General features: G+C 37.4%; 4 protein-coding genes and 1 non-coding gene across 11 annotated transcripts; 3 read left to right on the top strand and 2 right to left on the bottom strand.

Moving 5' to 3' along the window:
- Positions 1-1,528: 1,528 nt before the first annotated feature.
- Positions 1,529-1,696, top strand: LOC121405073. The gene has a single exon (XR_005968360.1). It is a non-coding gene; the product is annotated as a U1 spliceosomal RNA (small nuclear RNA).
- Positions 1,697-2,531: 835 nt separating this feature from the next.
- LOC111075290 (abscission/NoCut checkpoint regulator) lies at positions 2,532-3,952 on the top strand. Its single transcript, XM_022368474.2, has 4 exons — positions 2,532-2,677; positions 2,737-2,996; positions 3,052-3,538; positions 3,606-3,952. The coding sequence occupies exons 1-4, from the start codon at positions 2,630-2,632 to the stop codon at positions 3,867-3,869; spliced, it is 1,059 nt and encodes a 352-aa protein (XP_022224166.2). The 5' UTR covers positions 2,532-2,629; the 3' UTR covers positions 3,870-3,952.
- A 1,493-nt stretch (positions 3,953-5,445) lies between these two features.
- On the bottom strand, positions 5,446-7,879 carry LOC111075287 (glycosyltransferase-like domain-containing protein 1-like). The gene is made up of 3 exons (XM_022368466.2): positions 7,729-7,879; positions 7,383-7,665; positions 5,446-7,326 (listed from the first exon to the last, which is right to left on the bottom strand). The coding sequence occupies exons 1-3, from the start codon at positions 7,811-7,813 to the stop codon at positions 6,570-6,572; spliced, it is 1,125 nt and encodes a 374-aa protein (XP_022224158.1). The 5' UTR covers positions 7,814-7,879; the 3' UTR covers positions 5,446-6,569.
- Positions 7,880-8,255: 376 nt separating this feature from the next.
- LOC111075291 (protein stunted) lies at positions 8,256-9,336 on the top strand. Of its 2 annotated transcripts, XM_041595660.1 has the most exons (4): positions 8,256-8,381; positions 8,491-8,621; positions 8,869-8,910; positions 9,154-9,336. In XM_041595660.1, exons 1-3 carry the CDS (start codon positions 8,350-8,352, stop codon positions 8,880-8,882), a joined length of 177 nt encoding a protein of 58 aa, XP_041451594.1. In that variant the 5' UTR covers positions 8,256-8,349; the 3' UTR covers positions 8,883-8,910; positions 9,154-9,336. The 2 variants fall into 2 exon arrangements, with proteins under 2 accessions (XP_041451594.1, XP_022224167.1); XM_022368475.2 differs by lacking the exon at positions 8,869-8,910.
- On the bottom strand, positions 9,302-17,302 carry LOC111075288 (peptidoglycan-recognition protein LE). 6 transcript variants are annotated; one of them, XM_022368467.2, is made up of 7 exons: positions 17,128-17,301; positions 16,738-16,998; positions 16,343-16,642; positions 16,170-16,283; positions 13,444-13,508; positions 10,245-10,256; positions 9,302-9,781 (listed from the first exon to the last, which is right to left on the bottom strand). In XM_022368467.2, exons 2-7 carry the CDS (start codon positions 16,973-16,975, stop codon positions 9,422-9,424), a joined length of 1,089 nt encoding a protein of 362 aa, XP_022224159.1. In that variant the 5' UTR covers positions 16,976-16,998; positions 17,128-17,301; the 3' UTR covers positions 9,302-9,421. The 6 variants fall into 6 exon arrangements, with proteins under 6 accessions (XP_022224159.1, XP_022224161.1, XP_022224160.1 ...); XM_022368471.2 differs by having other exon boundaries at positions 9,701-9,781; positions 16,051-16,283; positions 17,128-17,302; XM_022368469.2 differs by lacking the exon at positions 10,245-10,256 and having other exon boundaries at positions 17,128-17,300.
- Positions 17,303-18,495: the final 1,193 nt, after the last annotated feature.

The raw sequence follows: 18,495 nt of genomic DNA, 5'->3' as shown, positions 1-18,495 counted from the left end.
TACATGGGTTTCCGCAAGAACAAATATGTTTAGATTCTAGAACATTCAAGCGGTGTGGTCCCGTTAACCATGTGCGTCGCTGCGCGTGTTTGTTTTTGCTCGAGGAAACCCATGTAACTGCAAATACAGCATTTTTAATTAAAAAATATATATGTATGTACAAATTGACTTATTTATTTACAGATCCAAACATTTCTGAAGTTGCTGGAGAAGGACCCATTGCCTTAAAAATGTGCTGGACGAAAAATTAGTCCCGGAGTAATTGTTTAAAATGCCTCAAAGGTAAAATCAAATTTCATATGTGTATTGCTTTATAAAAATCAGAACATAGCTCAGAAGTTAGTTCAGAAAATATTACCTTCCGTGGCTAAATATATATATTTTTTTTTATCATTTCAGGAGCATTGGTGCTTATTAACCCGATCGAGTCGGTTAGGGAAGGCCCTACAGATAATTAAAAATAATTAAATCAATGAAAAATCTAGAAAATCTGTGTAAAATAAATATATTTACTTTTATTTGAATGAAGTGTTTAAAGAAATTTTTGGGTGGCTTTCACATATGAAATTATCAGGTGATTTCATATAGGACATTTCAAAAGAGTCACGAGTGATTTCATATGGGACTGTCCATGCCAATGTTTTCGAAACATGACTTAATTTTCTTGACCTATCCCTCAGTTCCAAAAGTCAATTTTCACTCGTGATTCATCTGGTGAATCACTCATGGCATGTCCTCTGCCACTGGTGACTCACTGGTGAAACTCCAGATGATATTCGTATGGCAATGAGTCACGAGTGATTTCATATAGGACATTTTCGGAAATGTGAAATCACTCGTGGCATGTCCCGAGTGATTTCACTCATGGCTTATACGTATAAGCCACCGGTGAAATCACTAGAAAATTCAGTGAAAATTTCATATGAAGTTTCACGAGTGACAAAAGCGGACATGTCCATACGAATATCATCTGGAGATTCACCAGTGAGTCACCAGTGGCAGAGGACATGCCATGAGTGATTCACCAAATGAATCACGAGTGAAAATTGACTTTTGGAACTGCAGGGACACGTGTACGTGAGCGGCAGCGCAGTAGCCGAACTCTGATTCAACCCAGTGGACCACAAGACGATAGTAAAGCGGAACTATCGCAAAATGTTCGTAAACGGACTTAGAAATGATAAAAATCCGTGAGCTGTTACTGAAGTCTCGCTCAATGTCCGCAAGTGGACTCAAAAAAGAGCATTTAGCGGACAAAAACCCTGGGACGTTTAAGTATCGCAAAACTATTGCAAACGGTCTTAAAAATGAGTGAAAAATTAACAAGAAAGTAAAACATAACGGAGAAAGTAGCTAGCTACCGGTAAAGTCTCGCCAAATGTTCGCAGACGGACTTAGAAAAGAGCATTTTGTACTATTGAGTGAGTGAAAACTGGACAAGTCTTAAAACTATACAGTGTTCTTGGGTAGCACTAGGATAGGTTTATAATTCCCAACTGCTTCCAGCTGTGAGGACATGGAAACCCCGATGCCGATCAGAGGCGCAGAGGTTAACCGTGATCACGAGGGCGTGTTCCTCCGGAGTGAGACTTGGTCATTGCACGTCGGCTGAGTTGACTTTTGCGATTATTCCTAATGTGAATAACTCGTCTGTGTAAATTTTGATAGCCGGGAATAGCGTTTGCGCCGTCCCTACTTAAATAATAAATATGCGAACAAAATACGAGACAAAATATATTATTTTTAATTTACTTTTAATATTACTAGTGGGCTACTTTTAATATTACTTTCGGCTCGATAATGATATTAAAAACGTATCGTAAAAGATAGCATAAAAGGCTCGCAAAAGATATTATAAAAGGTCCGCAAACGATACCTTCTTCGAGCTACCGAAAACGAAACTTTCACTGCCACAAACTGAGCGACTAGTGATTCATTTTATTATCGTTTTTGGATCTAAATTCGATAGTTTTACCCGCTTGAGTTTAGCGTAACTCACGTTTGCGATATCGTTTACAAAGTTTTGGTTCTCTGGGAAAGCATAATTCTGCCGTTTATCGGCCGCTGCGCTGCCACACTGCATCTGCATGCTATTCGACAAGGTTTTTTATATCTGGTCTCACAATAGCGTTTCCCATACGTAAAACCAGCCTCTTTTAAACAAATGCTCTGATTTATCAGTGAAATCTAAAGGAATACAGACATCAATTTTTAAAACCTCACTGTACTCTACCCGTGCGTAAAATTGCAATAGTTGCAAAGGGCGTAACCAACAGCGCGTAAACAGCTGGTTCTGCTAACTGTAAAACTCAACAAATATTCAAATCGATTGCTGGCTTTTTAAAGCATTTTTTTAATATTATTTAAAGAAAATTAGAATATCTCAGGATTCTCATGTTAGATTTCGTTCCGCTGCGTTTCCTTGCCTTTTAAAGGATGTGTAATATTTTTACACAAATCCCTCTAACCATGAATACCGTAGATGCATAAACTCGATAGCTATTGATCGTATAAATGAGAAAATATCGTAAGAGCTAAACTAGTTAAAATAAAAAAATCAATAGCCTTTGTTTATATTTTTTCGAAGTTAAACTTTTATTTCGACTATACATTTTTTTTCTGTGCCATCATGAGCTGCTTCGGCTGTAGCCGCAAATATGGATTATTCAGCAAGGAGGCAAGAATGGAATGTATATTTGCATTATACTCTTGACTAATATTTTGTTATATTGTTAGCATGGGTGTCCCAACTGTGGCTTCTCCTATTGCTCAAAGTGTCTGAAGAGGCCAATGCCAGTACCTCGGTTCGCAGGGAAGGTGCTGAATGTATGCTTAATTTGCTACGATAAACTGTCCAAGATGCAGACTAATGTCGATCATAATAAAGTCATAGACTGCGATGCATTGCCCGGAGAACTTGTTACCCAACTGCGCCTACCAAATCCCTTAAATAGCTCCACCCGGTTGGAACTCGACAATGCAGATGTTCTTTTTAAGTAGGTACAGACACATACGTATGCAATACCAATTGTAAGCTATCTTTCACTGCAGAAATGTTTCATCGTCGGAGGAACTGGCAGCAGTGCTGGCACCCATAAGCAGTACTTTCTGCACCGCAGCACATTCTACAAATGAATGTATTGACGAAAATTTGGATAGTGCCATAGCAAAACGGTTGCAAAATCTTAAAGATGTCGATGCAACCGACGATGAAATTCGAACGCGTCTCTCTAACATAAGCGGCATTCCTTGTCAGAAGAACTACTACAAAAAGGATTTGCTGCTTTCCACGGACCAAAGAAGTGACCAGGACAAAATTAAAGATTTGCTTGATCAGTTCATGGACGAAACACATCTGGACCAGAAAGTTGACACCCAACGTAACGATGCAATTTCCGACATTGAACAACGTTTGCGTGCACTGCGGGATGCCCCAATCGGTGATGAAGCAGGTTCGGGTGCAGAGCTATCTAAAACTTCAAATACTCCCAGCGATAACGAGGATGATGAAAATGTTTTAAAAAATATAATAAAAAAGGTTGGTACAAATTCATTCTACATTATATTTGGATAATTAACAGAATGTTTAACACATCATCGAACAGTACGTTGCAGAATCAAGTTTACTAACTGGGAAAAGTAGCCTTAATGATGACGTCGATGGCGACCCGACCAAAAACAGCATTACTGAGGAGCTGCCTTGGTGTAATATTTGTGATGAGGATGCCGTCTTCCGTTGCCGTGGATGCGATGGCGAACTATTCTGCTCCCAGTGTTATAGAGAGTACCACGACGAAGATGAAGAGTATCGAGCGCATGTTAAAGTGAAGTACAGTTCTCCGCCTAAATTTACAGAAAACCACTTCTAGTTCACTGTTTAGGTTAATTGTTTTTTATTTGTAAGTGTTTTTTCTCTGCTAAGAATTAAACAATTTTGCAATGTTCTTTTCAATACATAGGTTAAAAATCAAACTCTTGTTTGTAGCATCCAAAATTTCGAAGATACGAAGATACCCATTCGGTATTATAAATAATGGGCATGTCAGAATGAAGAAAATACTTTTCCGTGGCTGACTCCCCTGGCACGCCCTCGCGCTATCTCACACACTTTTCATGAGAAATGGAAAAAACATATAGTTAAAGGAGGAACTACAACCGCTATTTATGTTCTAATAGTAGTTCTTACACTTCGTTTAGCATCTTTCCACCTCAGGATCTGTTTGATTACAATTATAGAATATTTTGCTTCAACCTTCCTTCCACCTTTCTCTTTCTTCTCATAACAACACCATCCGCTCTAAATTGCTCTCCTCCTCCAGAGGGCGCTCACTGCACGAAGAAGAGTGAGAGAAAAAAAGAATCAGTAAGCGGGTGGAAGGGGCGGCGTAGCCACTGATAACACTACTCGACAAAACCGAACTTTTTTTTTCCTCAAGGATCCAAACCGACTTTTTCTGATAGATATGGGGCTTTAAAATTTTTTAAAGAATTATGGTTTTTTTTCTATGGCAGAACTTTTTTTTGAAGAATTTTTGAAGTCTGGTATTTTTTTTTAAGCTTTTTTCAGAGGTAGCGATAGTTTTTTTCACATAACTTTAATATCTTACGTCTGGTTGTACAGAACTTTGCTATTTTGAAAAGGTAATTAAAACAGCTAGAAGTTGAGCCCAAATACTTTGTGATTTCAGCTTACCGTCTGGGAAATATAAAGCATTGAAATGCAAAAATGATGATTTTTGTGGGGTATTTTTAACGAAATTTTGACTTTAAAAACTCAGGAAAAGTCGAAAAAAAATTATATCTTGTGTTATCTATTTTTTTGTAACCTAAAAAATGGAAAAAATGAACAAAAAATACCTTTTTGAAGGCGGCGGGCCCAACTGCCAATTGGGAACAAAGCAAACGAGCAAGGGTTGTACATTTGGTACCTGATCGCGTTCCTTTGTTCCCAATTGTCAGTTGGGCCCGCCGCCTTCAGGTATTTTTGTTCATTTTTTCCATATTTTAGGTTTGGTTAACGAATTTTAGCTCCAAAGTGTCTCCATAGATCTTAATGAGCGATACCTTAAACGACGCCAAATTAACGCACCTATACACAAAAAAATAGATAACACAAGATATAATTTTTTTTCGACTTTTCCTGAGTTTTTAAAGTCAAAATTTCGTAAAAAATACCCCACAAAAATCATCATTTTTGCATTTCAATGCTTTATATTTCCCAGACGGTAAGCTGAAATCACAAAGTGTTTGGCATCAACTTCTAGCTGCGTCAATTATCTTTTCAAAATAGCAAAGTTCTTTACAACCAGACGTAAGATACTAGAGTTATGTGAAAAAAACAAGCGTTACCTCTGAAAAAAGCTTTAAAAAAAAATACCAGTTTTCAAAAATTCTTTAAAAAAAAGTTCTGCCATAGAAAAAAAAAAAAATATCATCAAACCATTTCTAAGCCCCAAATCTTTAAGAAAAAGTTCGTTTTGTTCCTTGAGGAAAAATCGTGTTGACTAGTGTAATTGATTTGTTCCTTCTGACTATTATGATCTGAACATGGTTCGGCAATCTGCTAGATATGGTCATTATTCTATCTTGAAAATTCTGGAAGCCACAGGTATTCGTAATTTGTGCGTGCGGAAGTGGGCAGAGAGAGATTTGGAAGTACGCTTGTAACAGTGTTATATCAAAGGAGTCTGGATACAAAGTTTGGTGGCTCTAGCTTTTATAGTCTCTGAGATCTAGTTGCTCATCAAAATGGACGGACAAACAGACATGGCTATACCGACTCCGGCTATAGATCAACAATATATGTATGTATATTAGGGCGGGCTGAGAAGCATGAAGGGGGTACGAATTGATCTTAGAAACATAGTTTCTTGGTGAAAGATTCTTAGATTCTTCGTAGATTCCGATTCTGGTGGACACATCCACGACAAAACTAATATATTTCTTAACTCTTTGAGTACTGAGTAAATTGAAATGTTTCTTGGATAGTCTTAGTAATCAACTAGAAAGGATGGTCATCGGTTAATACCCATACGATCAATCGTTTCTATAATGAAGTCATCCGATTAGTATAAAGTTTGTCTTAACTAAATATACAAATAATTGTAAACAGGCGACTTTGCATAAATATGAAAATAACAGAGATGGCAATACTGCCAACAGAATTTGGCTTGTACTGCTGGCAACAAACAAAAACTACATACAGAACAAATTATACGATTCATTTGATTTGTGCTTGATCGGTCTATGATAGACTCTATAATAAACGAAAAAAATAAGCATACATACTTGTTTCAAACCTCTCGGAATTTCCCCCGATATCCACTTTTTTATACAGACACCAGATTAAACATCACGTGTGGCTGGAAGTTTTTCCCTATTCTTTGCTTCTTAAGCTTTATGATATGTAGCAGCTGTACAATGTATAATTATACTCTAATCGCCTTTTCAATCTGTTTGATCAAGTTTGATAACGGAGTGCAGATTTATTAATATAGATTTACAAATTTATGAATAATATGTCTGTAACCAATAGATATAGATTCAGTTAGCTTTCACTCTGCTATCAATTAAATCTTAATCCCCATTTTATCGAGATATCTGGGCACTAATTGCTTAGAGGAGTACTTATCAAATGTGAATGACTCGAAGAAGTTATCGCGGTGCCTGCGGAAAGGTCCCGGATGGCAGCACCAATTGTAAAGAATTTTTATCAGGGAGTTGGGCGTATTGTACAGGTTTACCTTTGGATAGATTTCTGGGTATACCAGCTTATTAGGGGCAATTGGGTAACAGCCGCAGTAAGTAGCTTCTAGCATGGACACACCGTAGAACTCATGGCTTGCCGTCGATATGACGATGTCCCCAGTAAGCAACGTCTTTATGTACTTTTCGCGCGATAGGTACCCATAGTTAATGAGCTTGGTTCCCAGTTTTTCCTGTATTTCCTCAAAGGCCTGTGGCACTTCCTGAAACCTTTCGCCACAGATGGTAACCTTGAAGTTTACCTGCCTCTTGTTAAGCTCGAGTAGCACCGCAACCAACAGACTTGGGTTTTTGTCGTGCTCCCAACGATGGGGCCAAATTAAATGCAAGCAATCTTCTTCCAGTTTAACATCCTCATCAACTTCCACATCCAAAACGCGACGCCTGTTGGGGAACGCATGAAATTTAATGGGGAAGTAAAGCACCTCACACTTATTTTCTATTTTCTCGCGAATGTGCTTCAGCTTAAAATCCGGCTGAATGTTAAGAAAGGGCTGCACGTTGTCCAGAAATGATGTGCGGTTGAAGTTTGAATTGAAGAGTACGATGTCTGCGGCCAAACTGAAAGATGGAAACAACATTATAATTACTGCATTACACATCCCCACTAAGTTTACCAAGAGAGTATCTCGTTTAATCCGTACTGACAATCACGCTTCTTCACTTCGCGCACTGGGTAAACGAGCTGGTTTTCGTGAAAATAGACAATTTTTCGACATGTGACCAAGTCGGGACGTACACCTATTAGCTCAGCCAAGCAAAGAACTGAGCTCGTGAAGAGCACTTTGTAATTGTGATCGGTCGGAATAAGCTGTGAAACGCAAAGTGCAGAGGTGCGGGCTCGCCAGTGCCACTTATTTGCTGGTAGACTGAAAAGCTCATAGTCGGTTAGATTCAGGCCTGTAATGGTTAGGTTATGAAATATATTAGATAAAAGCTGTTGGATAAATTTACAAGACCTACACTCGACCAATGCATCTATTAGTTGTTTATGGCTTCCACCATAAAACGGCTCTATTATTAATATCTGCGGCTTGGCAGAAGACATGTCTCAACAGCAGTCGGCACAACTACAAGAGCGTGCAATTTGAAAAATATGTAGCGAGTTTTACATACTTACTTGCTTTAATTTATGTATGTCCATATGTATTTTTGTTTATATGTTGTACCATATTAGTGACGAGACTATTTAGACATCAATATTTTGATTTCGATTTATCGATAGTTTAAAGAAAATGGTCGTATTCCACTACACTTAATGGCTGTGAGACCAGAAATAAAAACCTTATGGGAGTGGAGTAGCATGCTGTGTGAGCTAGAGAAATATGTGCTTTAGTTTAGATTTTAAATAGATTGACTGCCAGCGCAGTAGCAACCGTCAAACGACAGCTGAAATTCACTATTTCCTGCACTAGCAGAAATACCGTCAATAGCATTTATATTTCAAATCGATCGTGGTGAATGTCAAGTTGGCGTTATATCGATAGTTATATATCTAGCATATTCCGAGCCCACCTAGTTCGCACGCACTAGCTGAAATTTTTGTTCCAAGACGAAAATATTTTGCATACAAAATTTATCAAAATGACCAACGCCTGGAGAGCTGCTGGAATTACGTAAGGATTTTTAAGTTGTACGCTACAAAGCAGATGCTTTTCAGTTGCGGCTATAGTTATATTTAAATTATAATTATTACGTAATTGTTTGATATCTTTCCAATTGCAGCTACATCCAATACTCGAACATTGCAGCCCGAGTTCTCCGTGAAGCCTTGCGCACGGAGTTGCGTGCAGATGCAGCCAAACGTAATGCAAGCCATGTGAAATTTACTCCATGGGCCAACGGCAGGCCAGCTCGTAAGTATTATCCCGTATTTTCAGGCTCTACAATTTCAGATTTTTACGGGACCGTCTAAAACGGCTACTAGAACATATACATTACATAATGTAAAGATATTCAGCAAAAGTTGGATTTGCTGGAGTCTTAACGATTATTTGTCCCGAAGCAGGCATAGACGGGTTATATCAGGACAGTCAATCAAACGTTCATGCTGATTTCGTTTGGATCTGACACATTTTGTTGTATTTTTATGTATTATTACAGACGAAAAGGCTTAAGTTCGCCCAATTTTGGCTCTCGAGACAGGTGTGAGTCCTGAACCCCAAATAATTTTTTCGTCTTGTTTAATTTGTTAACCATCTTACTAACACCTGTGCGAATTTATAAATCTGAAATACTTGCTCACATTCGTTTTGAGTGTCTTAATCCCTACCCATTTAATGGATAGAACTGTGACCCTAACATACAAGCGTTGAGAAACCTGCTACTAGATATGGTCTTTTTTTTGTCTGTTTATATTGCTTTAACTTATTTTTTCTTTTCGTACAGCGCGCCAAACCCAGTCGGAATCCTAAACGTTGGTCCCAGGGACTTATCAGAAGTACCGATTTGTGAATGCCGCGGGGATTCCATAATTCAATTTTAATCCTTACATCAAACTAAATGTGTTGAATTAAACTATTAAAAAAAAACAATGTTAGTTTCAATATAGAACTTTATTCAACAAACAAATATCAAAGCCATAGAATATTTGTCCGAACCGATCATGTAAGGGTATCGCAAGAGAAGTAACAACAGCTTTTTAAATGCAGTAAGACTACTGTTTCTCCTTCTCAATATTGTAGAAATGTGGCCAGGCCTGTATCTCCTCATACAGCCGCCGGCCTGGACTTTCCGTTGAGTTGCATTGGCAGTGACAGATAAGTCGATAATCGGGTGCAATGTGCCCATCCCCCACACCGCGGGCCAAAAGATTACGGCACATGTTTAAAGCATCCGGCGTGGGCAATTCTCGCATGAAGCAACCGATGAAACTGATGCCCAGTGCGATCCTGTTGTATCCCAATGTGTGCGCCCCAACCGCATGCCACCCGCGTCCTTCGTAGATGTTGCCATCACAACCAATAAGAAAGTTATAAGCAATGTCATTCCATCTCCGCGACTCGATGTGAAAGCACTGAAAATGTGATCAAATATCATTTAACGAAACATTCCTCTAATATATGTGGTGATAAATAAAATTAGGATAAGATACCATTTAGGCCCAAAACTAAAGCCTTAAGTGAATATGTATACAGTATAGGTGGTCTAAATAGATATTGAATCTCTCACTTATTCAAAATTATTAAAAATTGGTAAGCATTTGTAAAATCCAAATATTTTTTTAATGCACTTGTACGACGCACAGTGGGGGCTTCGGCCATTTCAGCTGGCTAAATTAATAACTTTTGACCGAAACAAGATAAAATAAAATTAACTGAATTTAAAAGGAAAAAAATTTAGTCTGCACGAGTACATGGTGCTATAATGTCTAAAAGCTTCACAATAGATAGACCAAGAGGAACTTTGTTGCCAGTGCATATTTTTGTATGTAAATTGAAAAACTAGATTGATTTTTTGGTCGAATTGAAAAATTTTACCTGTAAGTATACCTAAAAATAGAGAACAAAACATATATTATACATGACATGGTTTACTTTTTATTCGGCCTATGTAATAGAGGCAGTATGTGCATAGAAAATGTTCATTGAAAAAATGGTCAACTTTGAATGCTCATATCTCCCAAACCAAAACTCCGATTTTCTTAAATATTTTTAAATGCTTAGAAAATTCTCTATCAAATGCGTGTATTAAAATGATCCAAAGCGCTCACTCAGACAACGACTTTTGTCACCTCTTTCGACTGAGGCAACACTGTGCGACGGCAGGTTGAAAGTTTATATTATATTTTATAGTTTGTGCTTACATATATTAGAAAGTTTACTTAAGTGTTTCGTAAACAATTTTTCCTTAAATAAATTAGGAGCGCAACACAATTTAACATTAAAAATTTAAAGAATATTTCAGAAACCAGTAAAAACCATATAAATAAAAAAAAATATTTAAAAACGAGAGGGAACGTTGTGAGTCGCTGCTGTGGCCGCGACTCAACTTTTATACCCGAGCTCAGTCAGTTTATATGTACTATGTGAGGTTATGGAATGGGGTGAGCCAAAATTAATTTCTTCATTCTGACTATAACTATAATCCGATCTGATCCAGATTCAACAAACAGGTAGATATGGTCATTCTCTACGATAGCGTGTTTTCGTTTTTTCGTATGTTCAAAATTGTGGATGCCACAGATTTTTGTACTTTGTGGGGTCGGAAGGGGGCGGGGCGAAAATTTTAAATACAGTGTGATTTTACATGAGTCTGGTTGGTTTGGTCTGGTTGCTCTTGCTTTTTAAGTCTCTAAGAACTAGGCGAAAAACAAGACGGACAGACGAACGGATACACAGACATGGCTATATAGACTCGGCTATTGATGCTGATCAAGAATATATATTTTTTATGGGTCAGCTGTTTTTTGTTGTCAGAAACGATTAGTAAATGAAACATAAGGATAAAAAACGAGAAGGAACGTGTGAATCGCTTCTGGGGACGCGACTGTACTTATACCCGTACTCAGTCAGTACATTCATTTTTGAGCTTATGATTTTTTAGAATTTTCAAATTTACATTTTACTTTTCTTTTGCTACATCTATTATCTACATCTACTATGTATATTCTACATCTAACATGTAGATTACACATGTACCATTTAGATTCTACATATTTGTCGCTAGAGGGCGCTCGCGCACTGAACGCGGCAGAGTGTGCGAGCGAGAAAGAGAATGAGTAGCGGGTCTCTGGCTGGTGGAGGCGGGGGTAGCAACTGAAAATGAATTTCTTCATTCTGGCTAAATTTATGCTCTGATCTGATTCAGATTCGGAAATCTGGTAGATATGGGCATTTTCTACGATACTGCTTTTTTAGTTTTATCGTATCTTTAAAAATGTGCCTGCCACAGATTTTCGTTCTTTGTGTGGGCGGAAGGGGGCGGGGCGAAATTTTGAAATACACTTGTAGCAGTGTGATATCACATAAGTCTGGAAACCAAATTTGGTTGCCCTAGCTCTTATAGTCTCTGAGATCTAGGCGCTCAACAAGACGGACAGACAGACAGACAGACGGACAGACAGACAGACAGACAGACAGACGGACAGACAGACATGGCTATATCGACTCGGCTATTGATGCTGATCAAGAATATATATACTTTATGGGGTCGGAAAATTTTCCTTCTCTGCGTTACACACATCCACTTTTACCACAAATCTAATATACCCCTTTAACTCTTTTTTGAGTACGGGTATAAAAAGACAATTCGAGCAGAGGGGCCGGTACATCTAATCTGAATCAGATCGGATCATAATCATAGCCAGAATGAAGAAATTAATTTTCTGTTGGTTCCCTCTCCTTCTCCAGCGCTGCTGACGCTTCTGATTCTCTTTCTCGCTCGCACACTCTGCCGCGTTCAGTGCGCGAGCAACCCCTAACGGAGGAGATGTAGAATCTAAATGGTACATGTATATTCTACATGTTAGATGTAGAATATACATAATATATGTAGATGTAGATAACAGATGTAGCAAAAAAATGTAAAATGTTTATTTTTTTTTCTAAAATTCAAAAAAATCATATGCTCAAAAATGTATATACTGACTGAGTACGGGTATAAGTAGAGTCGCGTCCCTAGAAGCGACTCACACGTTCCTTCTCGTTTGATTTCGTATCTCTTGTCATTAAGATTCACGCTATTGCTACATGCCCACACGTACATTTTCGTTATCTTGTATTCGTTCGCCTGATTTTTTTGCTCTACTATTTTGTATGTTTACTTCTCTACACAAAAATTGACCAAATACTAATTAGAATATTATGACACAAATCAAACAGACAAATATTGAATATTTTTCATACAAAAATACTAAAATTGCGATTAAAAAATGGTGGGTGGTGGTAGGAAGGTAAAAAGTAGACTATATCCTATTCGTAGACCTAATAACACTGGACAAAACGATTTTTCCTCAAGGAACAAAACCAACTTTTTATTAAAGATTTGGGGCTTAGAAATGGTTTGATGATTTTTTTTTTTTTTATGGCAGAACTTTTTTTTGAAATTTTTTTGAAAACTGGTATTTTTTTAAAGCTTTTTTCAGAGGTAGCGATAGTTTTTTTCACATAACTTTAGTATCTTACGTCTGGTTGTAAAGAACTTTGCTATTTTGAAAAGGTAATTAAAACAGCTACCTTAAACGACGCCAAATTAATGCACCTTTACACAAAAAAATAGAGAACACAGGATATAATTTTCCTGAGTTTTTAAAGTCAAAATTTCGTAAAAAATACCGCACAAAAATCATCATTTTTGCATTTCAATGCTTGGTATTTCCCAGACGGTAAGCTGAAATCACAAAATATTTGGGCTTAACTTCTAGCTGTTTTAATTACCTTTTCAAAATAGCAAAGTACTTAACAACCAGATGAAAGATACTAGAGTTATGTGAAAAAAACAAGCGCTACCCTCTGAAAAAAGCTTTAAAAAAAAATACCAGACTTCAAAAATTCTTCAAAAAAAAGTTCTGCCATAGAAAAAAAACCATAATTCTTTTAAAAATTTTAAAGCCCCATATCTATCAGAAAAAGTCGGTTTGGATCCTTGAGGAAAAAAAATTTCGGTTTTGTCGAGTAGTGTAAACATACCAATTAAAAATTTATGAAATCATAATATTTTGATTTGCCTAGAACTCACCTGCATGTCACGGATTAGACGCACATTAATGGCGCGTTTCTCGGAACTCTCGGTGGCCGTGTGTACTGTTAGGAATATTTATATTAAAGTAAAAATAAGTAAGGAAGCTAATCTTGTGATTTATGTAACTAATGCAATATATTTTAGTATTGTGACTCATATTTGTTGACAATGCACGAAACAAATATCTACATTGGTGTAGGTGCTGTGAGCATAATAAAGAAAATTTAAAGAAATAAAAACGTCAAAGTGACTGTTATTATTTTTTAAGCGCGATGTTGTCATTTTAGCCTGTGATTTATCGTCATGTTTAACCAAAATCTATGCATAACATGGCTGTCAGGCCTTGTGATAACACACTTCAAGATCCCAGTTGTAGACACCCTGGTTTTGTTGTATTAACTTCGTGTATTTGGTTGAGAAACTGCATAATATCGGTGTTGATGTTGACGTAACTGATTTTATTACTGTTGTTCTTCAGTTTCCGTGTTTTTAGCCAAGTCAACACCGGAAAAATGATTTAATCTACAAACATTTGTTTTTAATGCGCTAAAAGCACAGAAACACAATGCATGCATGTGAAAGCATTGCGCTCCTGATTTCGATGAGTAATGTGAAAAGTGTTATATTTTTTTGTTCTTTATGCCAGTGAAGGATTTTAAAATAAATAAAGTTTCATTTCATATTTATTTGGGCTGATTTCCATTCATATTTTTATTTTAAGCGGATTGTTTAGGAGTGTCCACAACAGGGTGCAAATTTTGACTTTTTAATACCCGTGCTAAAAGAGCTATGGGGTATATTGTATTTGTGGTAAAAGTGGATGTGTGCAACGCAGAGAAGGAATCGATTCCGACCCCATGAAACATATATATTCTTGATCAACATCAATAGCCGAGTCGATATAGCCATGTCTATCTGTCCGTCCGTCATGATGAGCGCCTAGATATCAGAGACTATAAGAGCTAGAGAAATTTTGTTTCCAGACTTATGTGATATCACACTGCTACAAGTGTAAATCAAAATTTCGCCACGTCCCCTTCCTCCCCCACAAAGGACGAAAATCTGTGGCAGCCAACATTTTGAAGATACCGGAAAACGGAAAAAGCAATATCGCAGAGAATCACCATGGCTACCAGATTTCCGAATCTGAATCCAATCGGATCATTATTATAGCCATAATGAAGAAAGTCCCTCTCGGCGCTTCAGACGTTACTCATTCTCTTTCCCGCTCGCATACACTCTGCCCTGTGCAGTGCGGGAACTTTCGCGGAGAAGATGCAGAATCTACATTGTAGATGAAGATGGCGGATGTAGCAACAAAATTTAATATGTAAAATATTTTAAAATTCTATATAAATCATAATCTCACAAATTTATATTCTGACTGAGTACGGGTATAAAAGTAGAGTCGCGTCCACAGAAGCGACTCACACGTTTCTTCCTGTTTATTGGCCTGTGTCAGTGACGAAAAATACTTTTGTATTATATGGTAAGATAGACTAAAAAAAATATTTTTGGCTTTCACAGAAATCCGATTACCACCCAAAATCATGAAAAAAAAGAGAAGGAACGTGTGAGTCGCTTCTGGGGACGCGACTCTACTTATACCTGTACTCAGTCAGTATTTACATTTTTGAACAATTGATTTTTTAGAATTTTAGAATTAAAAGAAAAATTTTACTTTTTACATTTTTTTTGCTACATCTGTTATCTACATCTACATATATTATGTATATTATACATATAACATGTAGATTATATATGTATGTACCATTTAGATTCTACATCTCCTCCGCTAGGGGTTGCTCGCGCACTGAACGCGGCAGAGTGTGCGAGCGAGAAGGAAAATGAGTTGCGTTGTCGTTGGCAGGAGGGGGCAGGGGAAGCAACTGAAAATTAATTTCGTCATTCTGGCTATAATTATGATCCGATCTGATTCAGCAGTCTGGTAGATATGGGCATTCTCTACGATACTGCGTTTTTAGTTATATCGTATTTTTAAAAATGTGCCTACCACAGATTTTCGTCCTTTGTGGGGGCGGAAGGGGGCGTGGCAAATTTTTTAAATACACTTGTAGCAGTGGGATATCACATGAGTCTGGAAACCAAATTTGGTGGCCCTAGCTCTTATAGTCTTTGAGATCTAGGCGCTCATCGAGACAGACAGACGGACAGACAGACATGGCTACATCGACTCGGTTATTGATGCTGATCAATAATATATATACTTTATGGGGTCGGAAACGTTTCCTTCTCTGCGTTACACACATCCACTTTTAACACAAATCTAATATACCCCTTAACTCTTTTTTGAGTACGGGTATAAAAATATCATTGGACATGCTGGACTGAACACAAAATTGATATTGAATTTTCGCTTGATAACGTCAGAATCGGTTATACAATCTGGTAGATATGGTAATTTTCTATGATTCGGTTTTCACGTATCTTTAAAATTATGGTTGCAGCAGACAAAATTATGAAATACACGTCACAATTTGATATCTTCGGATAAAAAATTTGGTTGCTCTAGTTATCTTAGTCTCTGAGAACTAGGCTGTATGGATCAGCGATGTTCCGTGGGCAAATTGGGTTGTGCCTTACTTTAAAATTATTATCTTCCTGTGAAATCAATGATAATGTGTGCGACGTGGTATTTTGATGATAATGCGTATGAATGGTTATGATAGCTCGTTGATTCCTTATGTAGCTTAAAAACTCACAAATCACCACATATTTAACGGGTCGCTGTAGTACTTCTGGCTTTTCCATGGGAGTTTGGGCCAGCCAGGAATGTCGGGGAATAATGGAACACAGCTCCTTTGGTATTTTGAACTCTGAAAATAATATACATATGTAACTACGCTAAACTGTAGAACCTGAAAACAAAGTTTACTTTGACTATTGATGAAAACATCTGAGCAAACTCGCTCTTCCGTTTCGTCTTCGCTGTTATTGTTATTGTTTGGTTCAATGTCTGGAGCTGGAACCTCTGTGAGCGAAGTTTTTCGACGCTCGTGTCGAGCTCGACTCAAGCTGTTTGCTATTATCTGTATGTTGCCATTGATGTTGGTCACATTACCAATATGTACATTTGTGGAATTACTGATGTTAACATTTCCCACTGTTTGAATACTGTTGATAGAGTTCATAAGGTCTCGTAAAGTGTCACTAATTTTGGAACGCTTGGTCGCAGCTGTTGGATGATATTTCTGGTCAGATAATTGTATTACCAATATGTTTAAATGTGCAGTACCATAATTTATGCTGCTAATTTAAGAATATACTCACTGATTGGAGTGCCCAATGTCATGGTACTGATTTCCTCTGCTGTGTTTTGGTCTTCGTCATCATCATCATCATCATCCTGGGTGTATTCGCTGTATTCATAATCCAGGCTGTCCACAACCGATGATTCGGCAATTGATTCTACCTCATCCTCATCTGGAGCAGCCTGTGCTGCCAGCCACTCCCGGGTTCGTTCCTCATTTAATGACCTGACCACTTTGGATATAGGTACGTTGGACATAGCTCTAAGTTTTCCTTGTTTGTCTGTTAATTATGCACAAGTGACGTTGCTCTTTTAGTTTATCAATACTATGTGTTACAGATATATACGCTTCTTCGATAAGTTTGGACTGTCGACCCGTGTCCATTTTGAATGATAAGATAAGAACCCACCTGGCCCTGTACACCATTATGTGGTATGTTTTAATTAAATGTGGCACAGGGGTTAGGGAGGGGAAATATCAGGATTTCTATATGAGCAAGGCTCTAACTTAAATTTGTTTAATGTTTTGGTAAAAAGCTATATCATATGCACGCTGAACAAATGACGATATCTTTCCCAATAATGGTATTCTTGAAACTACTTTTTCTTTGAAATTTTTGTTTCACTTATATCCGCCGATATGTTACATACAGCCGACTACACAAAATTTAAGGAATGCATCATGTATACGATTTTGGGACAATATAGTTCTAGATATATTAAACATAGTCAGACAGGCTCCTGTTCTTTACTCTATTTTAAGTTTTCAACCAAAGAGCTTACTCGTTGTTTTTAGGCGTTCCGGTAAATGTTTATAATTGATGTGATTTATTTTCTTGTAGCCTTGAGGAAGCAGAATTTAGTGGGCTCAACATTCATTCATTCAATTCATATCTTAAAATTGCTATGTACTGAAGTATCCCAATGTGTCTTCATAAATGTCAGGAAAATTTCATCCGGCTGCGGTGTTCTGTTCTTTCCTCTACTAAGCCTAGTACTCAGATCCAAAAACTGTTTGCTAGCAAAATTATGTCATTCTTCTAGCGGCCAGTAGCGACCAGTAGTGCACTGCATTCCGTATGGTTACACTGCTCAGACAGCTGTTTGATTTTGTTTAAAGTAAGCAATGTTAATGAAATTCTCTTCTTCAGCTGGGGTCGCTCTTTCCCAGGCTCCCCAAAATTTTATTGCCAAAGGAATGTGTCTGGCTATCAACAGCAGCAGATGGTGACACCTCCCGTGCAACTGCAATTACACATAACCATGTGGAAAAGCTTATGTCTTCATATTTATATTTTCCGATTGCTTGTCATATTGTCATCAAACACACAAAAAGGGTGTTCTCATTACGTGAGAAGCCATAAAACAACTTTGTAACTATATAAACGCTGTGTTAACGCCTAGTACTCAGATCCGAAAAATCAGCTCGCGAACAGAATCAGGGTTGATTCGTATTAAGCCGATAAGAAATTTTTTTCGGGCACAAACTGTTTTTTAGGGTCTGTACGGCGGGCAGTACTCAGGTCAAAGAAAAAACAAGCAGAAAGATACTAGAAAAGCAGCCGATGCTGGTATTCGTTGGTATGTTTGCTAGCCGCTCGAAAAGATATCAATGTTCTATCTTCCGCTTGGTACTCTAGAAAACACAAACGTAACACAACACAAAATGAGAACAAAAAACCAAAAACCAAATTAAATATTTAAATAATGAAGACAAATAGAACCTAATTTATGCAGTAATATGAAGGAAAATATTTGCATATTTAAATTTATTAGTT

Source organism: Drosophila obscura, unplaced genomic scaffold (genome assembly GCF_018151105.1).
Source record: "Drosophila obscura isolate BZ-5 IFL unplaced genomic scaffold, ASM1815110v1 contig_74, whole genome shotgun sequence".
In the NCBI taxonomy this organism is placed as follows: Eukaryota; Metazoa; Arthropoda; class Insecta; order Diptera; family Drosophilidae; genus Drosophila; species Drosophila obscura.
Note: the sequence above shows the minus strand (reverse complement) of the source record. Positions and strands in the feature narration are given on the sequence as shown.

Coding starts and splice junctions, on each gene's coding strand:
- LOC111075290 (XM_022368474.2), top strand. CDS start 2,630: ATGAGCTGCTTCGGCTGTAGCCGCAAATATGGATTATTCAGCAAGGAG. Junction 2,997..3,051: donor AATGCAGATGTTCTTTTTAA/GTAGGTACAGAC, acceptor CTTTCACTGCAG/AAATGTTTCATCGTCGGAGG. Junction 3,539..3,605: donor TAAAAAATATAATAAAAAAG/GTTGGTACAAAT, acceptor ATCATCGAACAG/TACGTTGCAGAATCAAGTTT.
- LOC111075287 (XM_022368466.2), bottom strand. CDS start 7,813: ATGTCTTCTGCCAAGCCGCAGATATTAATAATAGAGCCGTTTTATGGT. Junction 7,666..7,728: donor AATAGATGCATTGGTCGAGT/GTAGGTCTTGTA, acceptor TAACCATTACAG/GCCTGAATCTAACCGACTAT. Junction 7,327..7,382: donor TTAAACGAGATACTCTCTTG/GTAAACTTAGTG, acceptor TCCATCTTTCAG/TTTGGCCGCAGACATCGTAC.
- LOC111075291 (XM_022368475.2), top strand. CDS start 8,350: ATGACCAACGCCTGGAGAGCTGCTGGAATTAC. Junction 8,382..8,490: donor TGGAGAGCTGCTGGAATTAC/GTAAGGATTTTT, acceptor TTCCAATTGCAG/CTACATCCAATACTCGAACA. Junction 8,622..9,153: donor GGCCAACGGCAGGCCAGCTC/GTAAGTATTATC, acceptor CTTTTCGTACAG/CGCGCCAAACCCAGTCGGAA.
- LOC111075288 (XM_022368467.2), bottom strand. CDS start 16,975: ATGTCCAACGTACCTATATCCAAAGTGGTCAGGTCATTAAATGAGGAA. Junction 16,643..16,737: donor GACATTGGGCACTCCAATCA/GTGAGTATATTC, acceptor ATCATCCAACAG/CTGCGACCAAGCGTTCCAAA. Junction 16,284..16,342: donor TGTTTTCATCAATAGTCAAA/GTAAACTTTGTT, acceptor TATTATTTTCAG/AGTTCAAAATACCAAAGGAG.